The 12,818-nt window shown below is 38.6% G+C and overlaps 1 protein-coding gene across 6 annotated transcripts in view; it reads left to right on the top strand.

Moving 5' to 3' along the window:
- The window catches only part of trdn (triadin), a 265,042-nt gene that overhangs the window by 201,849 nt on the left and 50,375 nt on the right, over positions 1-12,818 (top strand). For 5 of the 6 annotated variants that reach the window (XM_060916449.1, XM_060916445.1, XM_060916447.1 and 2 more), the window contains 6 exons: positions 1,824-1,865; positions 3,513-3,554; positions 7,514-7,579; positions 7,653-7,700; positions 7,809-7,850; positions 7,945-7,974. In XM_060916449.1, the coding sequence (XP_060772432.1) occupies positions 1,824-1,865; positions 3,513-3,554; positions 7,514-7,579; positions 7,653-7,700; positions 7,809-7,850; positions 7,945-7,974 (270 nt within the window). The remainder of the gene's footprint in view (positions 1-1,823; positions 1,866-3,512; positions 3,555-7,513; positions 7,580-7,652; positions 7,701-7,808; positions 7,851-7,944; positions 7,975-12,818) is intronic. The other variant, XM_060916448.1, reaches the window with a different exon arrangement.

Raw genomic sequence — 12,818 nt, 5'->3', positions numbered from 1 at the left:
TAAAATTTATATTTATATAATTTATATCAAACTTCAAATGTAATTGCAGCATGGCACAGGCTTGTCACTTATCTATGTAAGTCACATAAAATACTTTGTTTGAAATCCATAAAATAAATCACAATTCCACCTTACCTTTGAATAGTTTTAGACCAAACTCTGTACCGGTAGCATCTTTAGTGCTTTTAAGAACAGCATTTTCTTTCATAGTTTGCAGTTTTTCCTCACTTATGGTGACAAAGGGATTGGCCGCCATTTTGCCAAGTCGCTCGAGGTGATTAGTGAGAAATAGTCTGACTCTCTCTACCAGTCAGCGCATGTGATTTCCTATAATTACCCATATATATACACCGGTGTGTGTGTATATATTAGGGCTGGGAATATTAACGCGTTAATCGCGATTAGATTAATGTAAATTGTGATCGCGAATATTTTTTTTAATCGCGATCAGAGTTTACCAGCATTTTCCGCACTTCTACCATCCACATGCAGCTCCTCTGGTTGTATTAATTAAACTCATTTTCGGTTAAACGCGCTATTTCGAGTTTGCTAGTCTTTTGTTCCTTCTACGCATCCGTAGGCAGCTCGAGCGGAAGCATGTGGTTTCCATCGAGTCGTTGGCATTGGCATGGAAGGACACGCTCTTGTCTTCAGTTTAGTCCTCTTTTGTGATGGATAAGCAACGGTTTTCTGGACCTCTGAATGGTTTGTTTGAATTTAAAAAACATCCAGACGGACAAGTCGACAAGACGAGAGTAAAATGCACCCTGTGTCAAGCAGTAGCCAGTCATTCATTCTTAATACTTGTTTTCCTTTCTCTACACTCTTTTTGAAATAAAAAAGGCCAAAAGATAAATTCTGCTTTTGTCTCTGTCTTCATTTTATTCCAATTTAAGACACAATGGTCAGAAATACTTTGCATTGTGGGTTTAACTTTAGATTCGAACGGTCTTACTGCAAAATATCAATTTTACACATGCAAAGTAAATCAAGATTAATTGCGATTAACTATGAAATTTCTGAGATTAGTTGCGATCAAGAAAATTAATCTTTTGACAGCCCTAGTGTGTGTGTGTGTGTGTGTGTATATATATATATATATATATATATATATATATATATATATATATATATATATATACACACACACACACACACACACACACTAATACACTTTCCTCCAATATTGAAATGATGCATATAGACATACTGAAGTCAGTGGCCTTGTTGCATAGCCTGCATCATCTTAAATGACTTTTTTTCCTCTGGTTCTCACCAAACTAATAGGAGGCCATATATTAATTACACTCCAAAAGTTAGATTATATTTAACGTGGGCTTAAGTTACACAATTTAAAATTTTAATTTGTAGCCACAAGTTATTAAAAATGACCACTGTCACTGGCTCTGTATTATATATATATATATATATATATATATATATATATATATATATATATATATATATATATATATAAAAAAACAAATCTCTGATGTATGTATGTCGCTGCAGATCAAGCCAGTCTAGGCCATGTAGGTCATGTGACAGCCTATGTCATGTGGTATAATGTTTATAATTTTAAGACAATCCCTTCGATTATGCACTCAAATTTGCTAAACTGTTAACTATAGGTATCTTTTGCGATAAAAACATTGCTATTTCTGCTCTAAAACTCATTAGTATTAGACTTATTTAGTAATATATAACACTATCCAAATTTCACCAAGAGAAAATTTCCGATTTTTCTTCCAATAATTTTTAATATCGCCTTGTATGCAGCTCTGTACTTACACAATATTCTTTCATTACACTTAAAAATCCAGACACTGACCAAGAGAAACCAAAGCAAGCAACCAAAAAGAAAGGTAAAGGATCTACGAGTTAAAGGTCATAGGCAATGGTCGGAGGTGAAATGTAGAATATCAACTTTATTGTCTAGAAGAATGGCCCAAAAAGTGAATTCAATCTTCCTACTGTCTAATTTGCACCCTAAATTTGAATAAAACGGTTAAAATATACTGGTTTGCCCAACTTCCTGTTTACAACTCACTTATGTGCACTTTCACCACCAGGGACAGTCGTCGTGACATCATTTAAGGCAAACAGACTGCGAGCAGTTCTGTGTTTACTTGCGAACCGGGCACATGTGCATGGACATTGGTCGTGAGAGGATTGTGTAAAATGTCTGAAAGCGATAGCGATTTTGAAGTAGGAACTCTCCAAATTGAATATCGAGAGGTGAAACCATATATGTATGAACCTATGGCCGTTGCAAAGCAATCGGTGAATGTGGCTCACTGGTTTGACCGTACGGCCTCGGAATCGGACAGCGACTCGGCCGACTCTGATCATGGTGACCCCGGACCTCAACAAGACTCGCGCCCAAACGATTTATCCTGGTAGTTATGATAAATTCTTACTTTCATCGTAATACTAAATAAGAGCCCTTTTGAAGAATAATTAAACCGCCCTCCATAGTGGATATAGGTAATGATTACTTGACAGTGTGCCGGTAGGCCACATTAGCCTGCCATCCGTGGCATGATACTATTTATAGCTGACTCTGTTCTGTTCATTCCCGTAACCGCATTGCGGTCGTAGGGGGGCATGAGAGATGCTGACATAGTCACTCATCTCTCATGTCTTTTCTCTGGCTTGGATTGCTTGGTGGCGCCCATCTCCTTTCCAAGCATGTACCCTACTCTAAGCGAGGAAATATCCCTTTGTCTCATTTCCACAATGATTGTACAGGATCCCTCAGGATTCTTGACTTGTCAATTGCAAGCAAAAGTAAAAATGTTTACCTGCAATCTTCTCCTTTTTGCTTGAGCGTTGTTGATCCGTTTCTTCTTTGACTGCTTGATTTTGTTTCACATGCACAATCCACTCTCTCCGCCTCGTCTCCTCTTTCAGAAAAAGCCAACCCTCTCGCGCTGCCTCTTCTCCTTTTTCGGAAAAAGCCAACCTCTTGCTCCGCTTCTTCTCCTTTTTCAGAAAAAGCCAACCCTCTCGCTCCGCCTCTTCTCCTCTTCCAGAAAAAGTCAACCCACTCTCTCTGCCACTTTTCCTCTCTTGGAAAAAGGTAAAAACTTCTTCCTGAACTGGTCCTGTTATTACAGTTCATTGCACAACAATAAGGCATGTTTTTTCTTTGGAAATTCGTGAACGCACGTCTGCACTCAAGCCGAACGGTAATGCAAGTAAATGGAAGTGGACTCAATTCACAAACTTAGTTTGTCTTAAATGACATCACGCGCCGAGTAGTCACGAAAATCGCCAAACAAAATTCGCCGCGATCTGCACTAACTTATTTTTATTATTACTTATTAACAATACTTCTTGGGACCAGAAGAAAATTACAGAGGGTTTTTTAACATATAAAGTTTCAAATGTGCATAAATTGAAAACCGTTGCCTATGATCTTTAAGCATGACAGTTCTGTATTGTCTTCTTACTTTCATTAATATGAATAATATCATGAATATAACTGAAGACTGGTTTCCGAATTTCAGAGCCTCCTGTGAAGAAGCGAAAAGTAACTCCAATAAAGAAAGGTAAGCAATAAATAACTTTACTATTAAAAGCCATGGCCTAAAGGTTAGAGAAGCAGCCTTGGGCCCAAAGAGTCGCTGGTTTGATTCCTTGGACCTACAGGAAGTCCATGGCTGAAGTGCCCTTAAGCAAGACACGTAACTCCCAGCTGCTCCCCAGGCACTGTGTGTGTGTGTGTGTGTGTGTGTGTGTGTGTGCGTGTGTGTGCGCGCTTGTTGTATGTCACTCTGGATAACAGCATCTGCTAAATGCCTGTAATATAACTAATTTAATGAAACCTAGCAAACTGAAAATGTTTTGAAAGCTTCTTTTGTTGGATTTTCAAGTTTCAACACAAGGGAATTTGCTGTTCCAAACAGTGCACACCAAATGAGGCACCAGTAGATTCAACATCTTAACAGTTAAAGGTTCTGACTGTAAAGGTGAATTCTGAGCAAAATGTTCTATTTCTATTGCTGTTGGAGTTTTGAGAAGTTTCACTGCTGCACACCATGTATCCTATATGCAGATGTTTTGCTGAGATAAAAATTCACTTTTAATCTACAATTAAAAATGTTGAAAATTTCAGATGACTTTGCAGTCAGCACCTTCACCTTTCCTGATTATCAAACCGACTGTATGAAATCTGATATATGGCCATATTATAAGTAAGGTCTGAAACACTTTTTTTGTGTGCTGTTACAGGAAAATAATCAACGACAGGTTTCATTCATCTTATACTAGAGCAATCTACCCAAGGTTGCAAACATTTTTTTAAATGTATTAAATAACAGCACTGCATATTTTTAATGCATGTTCCACAACATTTAATGTTGTGGAACATGCATGGAACAAGTTCGCACTTACGTTATAGCAGCTGTAACCAGTCAATCCCTCACCAGCTTCTCTTTTTACTTTATTGAAGTTCTCATCTCATCTCATTATCTCTAGCCGCTTTATCCTGTTCTACAGGGTCGCAGGCAAGCTGGAGCCTATCCCAGCTGACTATGGGCAAAAGGCGGGGTACACCCTGGACAAGTCGCCAGGTCATCACAGGGCTGACACATAGACACAGGCAACCATTCACACCTACGGTAGGGTGACCAGATTTCCCTAGTCTGAAACCGGAACACTTTTGTGCGCGACCATGCTCGTGCACGCACACCTTTTTTTTTACGTAAACGTGACACTCAGAGAGGTGGTCTTATCATTTTGTTGAAGCTCACATTTATCAACATCTCACATGAAATAAAACAAACAGGCATTTTGTTATCTAGTAGCATAGTGGTATACAGATCAGTTAAATTATGGTCAGACAACAGATTTTGTAATGGCTGAGAATAGGCCAGGCTATGTCCATAGGCCAAATTTAAGCTGATTTATTTCACCTGTTTGTGAGAACACCAAGAAGAATGCATATGCACATGTAGGCTACATCTCTAAAATTGTATGCACTATAGCATGAACTTAAAAAGTAGATATGTGACCTCAACATAGCCTAGGTCAGAATCAACCTTACTAACCATTCCCCACAACTGAATGAATAAAGCAAGATGATGTGTACAAAAGTGAACACTTTAATGGAAGGTGCAACAAGCTGTTCAACACAGCAATATGGCCAAACTGTCAGAATGGTATGTTAAACAGAAACAAAAAAGAGACAAGTGATTTGAGAATATATACTACGGAAGCCGAGAGAGGCCCTTCATATAATCCTTTTTTTTTTATTCACCTTGTTATCCCGAGATAACGGCATAATTAATTCAGGATCTCGAGAAAACAACACAACTAATTCGAGATCTCGAGAAAACAAAACCGTTATTCCGAGATCTCGAGTAAACAGCTGAGAAATGGTTCATTCAGGTGCCTATTTCTCATTCTGTATAGACGCAACTTTGGTCATTAGAATGTCTGGAATAATCGATCACCTAATAAGGCAATATTTTGATCAGGGGTTGACACAGGGAGAGATTGCATTAAGTCTTTTAATAAGGGATAATTTCAAAATTAGTCCGCGGCACCTCCGCAGAAGACTGGCCCGGCTTCGTCTCTACCGACAGAGATACAGTGATCCAGCTGAGATCATGAAATAATTGTTTTGTTTTCTCGAGATCTCGGAATAACGGTTTTGTTTTCTCGAGATCTCGAATTAGTTGTGTTGTTTTCTCGAGATCCTGAATTAATTATGTTGTTATCTCGGGATAACAAGGTGAATAAAAAAAGATTATATGAAGGGCCTCTCGCGGCTTCCGTAAATATACACTCAAACAAAACAGCAATAAAGGAGGAGAGGGGCGACAGCCCGAGGAGCCCACAGGAGCACGCAGCATTTGCAACATAGGCTACCCAACTCAGTACAAGAACAAAACACTTACAGTGTGTGCAGTAGGCTTCGTGCGCATTGTTCTGCACCTCTCGGAGGAAGGGGTAGGTGCCCTGTAAATCTTTGGAAAAGGTACATTTTCTTTTCGGCATAATTGCTGCAGCATTACTGCTGCTAGCTGCTAGACAAAGAACATTCGCGCCAGTTAATGTTTATTTTATTGTTGCATGGCAACACGTTCTGTTGTCTGGAATAATGTGGCTAAATAAACACCCATGCCACAGGGCCAGGGGGCAGTAACCAGGAAAGTTTGCGATTCCTGTCAATTCATCAAAATAGTAAATGCAGACATTTCTCCGCTAATGATTCCCACGCTGCTCAGTCGCAAACTTTGCAAGTGGCGAAAACCGGGACATATCCGTGTCCCGACAGACTTTTGTCGGGAGTCGGGACACACAACCCCAAATCGGGACTGTCCCAGTAAAACCGGGACGTCTGGTCACCCTAGCCTACTGTCAATTTAGAGTCACCAGTTAACCTAACCTGCATGTCTTTGGACTGTGGAGGAAACCGGAGCACCCGGAGGAAACCCACACGGACACGGGAAGAACATGCAAACTCCGCACAGAAAGGCCTTCGCCGGCCACGGGGCTCGAACCCGGACCTTCTTGCTGTGAGGCGACAGCGCTAACCACTACACCACCGTGCCGCCCCTTTATTGAAGTTAAGGATTAAAAGAAAAAAAATTATTGCGTTATGTTGCCAAAAACTCTTTCCGTGTCAGAAAACTTAACGTTAGAGCTTTACTTCTGACTGTTACAAAGCACTGACACTGGAGACTCCTTCCAAAAATGCTAAGTAAAGGTTTCCTCACAGAAACCATCACTGCATCAATGATATCAATGATTACATACTGTATGTTTTTAAACCTGTTTATGTGGAGCGTCTGCTATACAAGCCCCTATTGTAATATAAACCTGATGCTTGGCTTACAGCATAATATACAAATATAACCACATACTTTAAATGTACATCTGTTTTGTTATGATGTATGTGGCCAAATAACAGATTCCTGTATTGGGAAATATGTATTTTCTATGATAACATATTTAATTATATTATTTTACCATATAGAGTAATTTGAAAACACCGCCTTTAGAAGGGACACTCACAACATTTATGTGCACAAAGACAAGACAGTATTCCTACTAAGCACTTTACATGGCTAATGAAAATGAATATTTCACTAATATTCCTGTTGACATGCTCAGCATTGCAATGCCCCCTTGTTGGTTTGTGTACAACCCGTAGAGGCCGTGTGTCACAAACTGTAGTAAAAACCCCAACTGAGATTCATATTCCAAATACTCTGTATACATGTCCAAAGAATTATCCTAAAACCCCAAAAATATCAGTATATCCCACGTCTTAATAAGAAAATGCTAAATTCAGAATAAGGCTAGATTTGGAATATTGAAAAGGAATATGCTGTTTACATGATGCATATCAAATTCTGAATATTGTCATATTCAGAACAATAGTGGAATATTAGTGTGTGTGTGTGTGTGTGTGTGTGTGTGTGTGTGTGTGTGTGTGTGTGTGTGTGTGTGTAAACATACTGGCTGATTTCTTGTCACATTCTCTATATATGCTGTTCAGCTACTGTCTCAAAACTGTTGAAAGTAAAGGCACCTGAGGAGAAAGTAAAAACTCAGAAAAGTAAAGGTATGTAATGTTTATGTATATAACCCAAATATTATCCCAAAGTCATAAGATTTATGTCAGAGACATGTTACAGGTCGTGTGGTTCCCAAAGAGAAGCTCAGACTGATCCCCCAAAGGCGAGGTGTATATATACATACATTGAAAATAATAATAATTTAAAATAAATAAACTAAACTGAATCAAGTAACAAATATGACTTTCATTTCTGACTGTACTCTATCTCTTGCAGAAGTACCAAAGCTGACCAAACCCATCAGATCAGCTGGACCTGGTATGTTTTTGAGTCTGACCATGTCTAAAAGTTGTTGCTTAGTTTTCAACTAAATTCTGATGACTGACTATGAAATATTTGTTTTGATATACAGCAAAAAGGAAAGCCAAAGTCATGGAGAAAGGTTAGTCTTAGTTTTAAATACAGTACATAACTAGAAGGGCACTCTGTGGCAATGATGTAATTTTAACTATCACATTTTGTTTTAGTATTACAGTTTGTGTTTAAACTACAACAATTTGTAAATTCTACAAAAAAATATGATCAATTCAACATATTCTTACTGTTGGCCTCTGCCAAGCCACATGTTTGGATTTGCATCAAAATCTAATCAATTGTTCCTTGGCCAATGGCCCACCTTTTCTCCAAATTTCATCCAAATCCATGCACTACTTTTTGAGTTACGTTAAGAACAATCAAACAAATGGAGGTGAAAAAATAACCTCCTTCAATAAAGTTGGCAGAGGTACAGTTGTCGGAAGTTTACATACAGTGACATGAATGTCATCTTGGATATGAATACCATGGCAGTATTGGGCTTTCTGTGATTTCTCTGAACTGTTTGTTTTTTGTGGTAAAATGATTGTACAACATATTTCTTTAATAGAAAAAAACATGAATTTGGTGCAGAAGTTTTAATTTATTTTGAGTTTTCTGAAATCAACACAGGGTCAGAATTATACATGCAGGGTCAAAGATTTACATACACTCACTTAGATCATTAATTCAGAGGTGCTGAGACTTCCAAAATGTCTCTTATCTTGCCAAGGCCTCTTAACCTCATGTTAGTGATTATGATTGACTGCAGCTGGTAGCTTCTCTGTGCCTTCATAAAGAGTTTGTTACAGCACTCATTGGATTGACCAACACATAGTAAAATGAGGAAAGTCCAAGGAGCTCACTGCAGATCTGAGAAAGAGGATTGCAGATATACACAACTCCAGGAATGTCTCTTGGAGCCATTTCTAAACAACTGCAGATCCCAAAATTGGTTCAAACAATTGTATGCAAGTTACTGGGAGGTGTAGTCACTTTGCTAAGCCATTTTGCTTCAAGAAAACCCCAACTGTCACCCTCAGCTGAAAGGAAATTGGCTTGGATGGTCAGGAACAACCCAGGAACCACCATGGCACAACCCTGCCATGAACTGGAAGCTGATGGATCACTGTCTACAGTTCAGTGAGTTTTACATCACTATGGACTAAGAGGCTGCTATCCAAGAAATAACCCCCTGCTCCAAAATTAACACCTTCAAGCTTAACTAAAGTTTGCAACTGACTACATGGACAAAGAAAAAGCCTTCTGGAGGAAAGCTGTATGGTCACATGAGACAAAAATTGAGTTGTTTGGCCACAGTGACCACGATGTACAGACCAACTGGTGGTGGTACAGTAGTAGCAGCATCATGCTCCGGGGCTGTTTTACTGCCAGTGGAACTGGTTCATTGCACAAAGTGGATGGAATAATGAAGAAGGAGGACTACCTCAGAATTCTTCAGCATAAATTCAAACCATTGGAAACTTGAACATGATTGGGACACAACAGGACAATGAACCCAAACACGCATCAGAGCTGGTTGTGGAGGATAAAGCAGGCAAACATTAAGCTTAAAACAAGCCCTGACTTCAACCCTATTGAAAATGTATGGACTGTGCTTATAAGTCAAGTCCATGCCAAGAAAAAAAAAACACAACAAATTTAATTGAACTCGACCAATTCTACCATGAACAGTCATGAAATATCCAACCAGAATTTTGCCAGAAGCTTGTTCATGGTAAAAAAAAAAAAGGTTTGGTCAAGGTGAATCTTGTGAAGAGGCATTTTACCCAAATATTATGTGTGCTGTATGTAATTTTTATTTATTTATTTATTTATTTATTTATTTATTTATTTTTACCCTGTATGCATACTTTTGACCCTGTGTTGATTTCAGAAAACCCAAAGAAAATTGTGCACCGAATTCTAGGTTTTTTTTTAAAGATGTATGCTGTGCAATCATTCTGCCACAGGAAAAGAACAGTTCAGAGAAATCACTGAAAGCCCAAATATTGCCATGACATTCATATTCAAGATGACATTCATGTCACTGTAATGTAAACTTCTGACCACAACAGTCATTATTTCTAGGTTATATTACGAGCATGGACTAATTCCCTTATGTGATCCAAATGATGTCATGTTAAAATTTACTGCACATTCCAAAGCATAAAAGTTACTCAAAGGTCAATCTGTACATTGCTATATGAACATGACATTCTTCAAAATGTAATTTCATTGTTATCTTCTGAGCAGTCATGTGCTTCATAGGTTTACTGAATATGACAAGGTTTAAAGTGTCTTTAAAGGTCATTTGATAAGGCTTGTGACTATAATTAAAATGAAGGAATGTATTTCAGGTCAAATGCATATTATATACATTCACCATGCACTTTAATTTGAATAGGAGTGCCTGTACACCTGTACGTACACCGTACTGAATGTACACCGTACTGAATGATTGAATAACTGCATAAATGAGCATTTATGCAGTTATTCAATCATTCAGTCATGTGACATCAGAACAATGCATACAGTCATGCAGATACAGGTAAAGCGCTTCAGCTAATGTTCACATCAAACATCAGAATGGGGGAAAAGTGTGAGCTGTGTTACTGGTGCCAGAGGGACTGGTTTGAGTATTTCAGAAACTGTTGATCTCCTGGGAATTTCACACACAACTGTATCTAGAGTTTATACAGAATGGTGTGAAAAGCAAATATGTCCTGTGTGTGGAAGGTCTGAGGGCTGAAACAGCTTGATGATTAGAGAGATCAGAGGAGAATCTGAGGCTATCATGGGCACAGACTCAGCAAAACTGGATAATTGTAGACTTGTATGTAAAAGATTAAAAGCCCTGATGTACCTGTAAATGTATTGAGGTTTGCAGTGAATGAACCTCTGATCCCACAAGAAGGCTGTGATTCAGGTAACACTTTAGTTTTACTTTAAATTATTTCAGATTTCCTCCTGGTTCTTTGGTTTCCTCCTACACTCCCCAAAAACATGCTGGTAGTCTGCCTCTTGGTATGAATGAGTCTGTAATGGTGATGATACACGGGGCAACTTTTTGGGCAATGTTGCCGAGCAATGTTGCTAGCAACGGGCAACTAGGTGAGACACAGGGCAACTTTTCAGGGCAACTAACAATGGGCAACAACAGTTAGCTAAAAAAAATCGATGTCTTAATTTTTGCTGTGACCATTTAATCAAACTGTCTGTTGTTTTTTAGAGCTTTGGTGAGGTAAATTCCTCCATATAGAATATTAAAATAACAACTTACCGGCGTAAAAACAGATGAGGAGTCTCTCCATCTCTTCACTCCACTGACACTGATGGTGATGATACACGGGGCAACTTTTTGGGCAATGTTGCCGAGCAATGTTGCTGGGCAATTGCGTTTTGACTCTTTTCTATTGAGATTGGGCAACATTGTTTCTTTCTGAATGGTTTTGATAATCTCTGGCAACTTTTTGAGATAAGCCAATCAGAACGCGAGTATCGAGTCATGTGACCTCCGGTGAGGTTCGGATCAGAAATTTCAAACAAATATGGCGGCCGCTCAGTGTCAGTGGAGTGAAGAGATGGAGAGACTCCTCATCTGTTTTTACGCCGGTAAGTTGTTATTTTAATATTCTATATGGAGGAATTTACCTCACCAAAGCTCTAAAAAACAACAGACAGTTTGATTAAATGGTCACAGCAAAAATTAAGACATCGATTTTTTTTAGCTAACTGTTGTTGCCCATTGTTAGTTGCCCTGAAAAGTTGCCCTGTGTCTCACCTAGTTGCCCGTTGCTAGCAACATTGCTCGGCAACATTGCCCAAAAAGTTGCCCCGTGTATCATCACCATGAGCGGCCGCCATATTTGTTTGAAATTTCTGATCCGAACCTCACCGGAGGTCACATGACTCGATACTCGCGTTCTGATTGGCTTATCTCAAAAAGTTGCCAGAGATTATCAAAACCATTCAGAAAGAAACAATGTTGCCCAATCTCAATAGAAAAGAGTCAAAACGCAATTGCCCAGCAACATTGCTCGGCAACATTGCCCAAAAAGTTGCCCCGTGTATCATCACCATAAGTGTGTGTGTGCATGGTGCCTTGTGATAAACTGCCGTCCCATCTAGGACATATTCCTGCCTTTGTACACGGTCTTCCTGGGATTGACTCTGGATCCACGGTGGCCTTGAAGGAAATTACTGAAAATGGATGAATGAATGAGTGAATGAATGAGCAAAACACAAGTGACAGCAAACATTTAGGAACCTAACAATGACAGACAATGCAGCACCAAAGCAGGAAGAGAGGAAAAGAAACAGAGGAAGTCAAAGGAAAGCCTGTTTTTTCACATTGTGGGAGAGTATGTAGCAATGGACAGAGAAGGTATTGAAAAAAAAAGGATACAAGAGCTACCTGTCCAAAGTCCAAGAAATGAATTCAGTTTATATAATGAACATTATTTTTAGAGAGCAATAATCCAGCATTTCCCTTTACAATGAAATCTGATATCTAAGGGTAAAATTAAATTCATATAATCCTCACAAGAATCTATGATAAAAATGGAGCTAAGGCAGGGGGTATTATTCTGAGATTACAGTTGTACATTTTACAAGAAAAAACTTGGATATTTAAGAGTTATTCCACAAAATCGAGTCATACATGAGCTGATACCCGAAGAGGATCGTAGCACCGAGTTGGCTATAAGCCATGTACGATGAGACTGAGTGAAATAACTGTTTTATTCTACAACCCTGATTCCAAAAAAGTTGGGACAAAGTACAAATTGTAAATAAAAACGGAATGCAATGATGTGGAAGTTTCAAAATTCCATATTTTATTCAGAATAGAACATACAGTAGATGACATATCAAATGTTTAAACTGAGAAAATGTATCATTTAAAGAGAAAAATTAGGTAATTTTAAATTT

Source organism: Neoarius graeffei, chromosome 3 (assembly GCF_027579695.1).
Source record: "Neoarius graeffei isolate fNeoGra1 chromosome 3, fNeoGra1.pri, whole genome shotgun sequence".
NCBI classification, from domain to species: Eukaryota; Metazoa; Chordata; class Actinopteri; order Siluriformes; family Ariidae; genus Neoarius; species Neoarius graeffei.
This window is presented reverse-complemented; position numbering and strand designations above follow the sequence as displayed.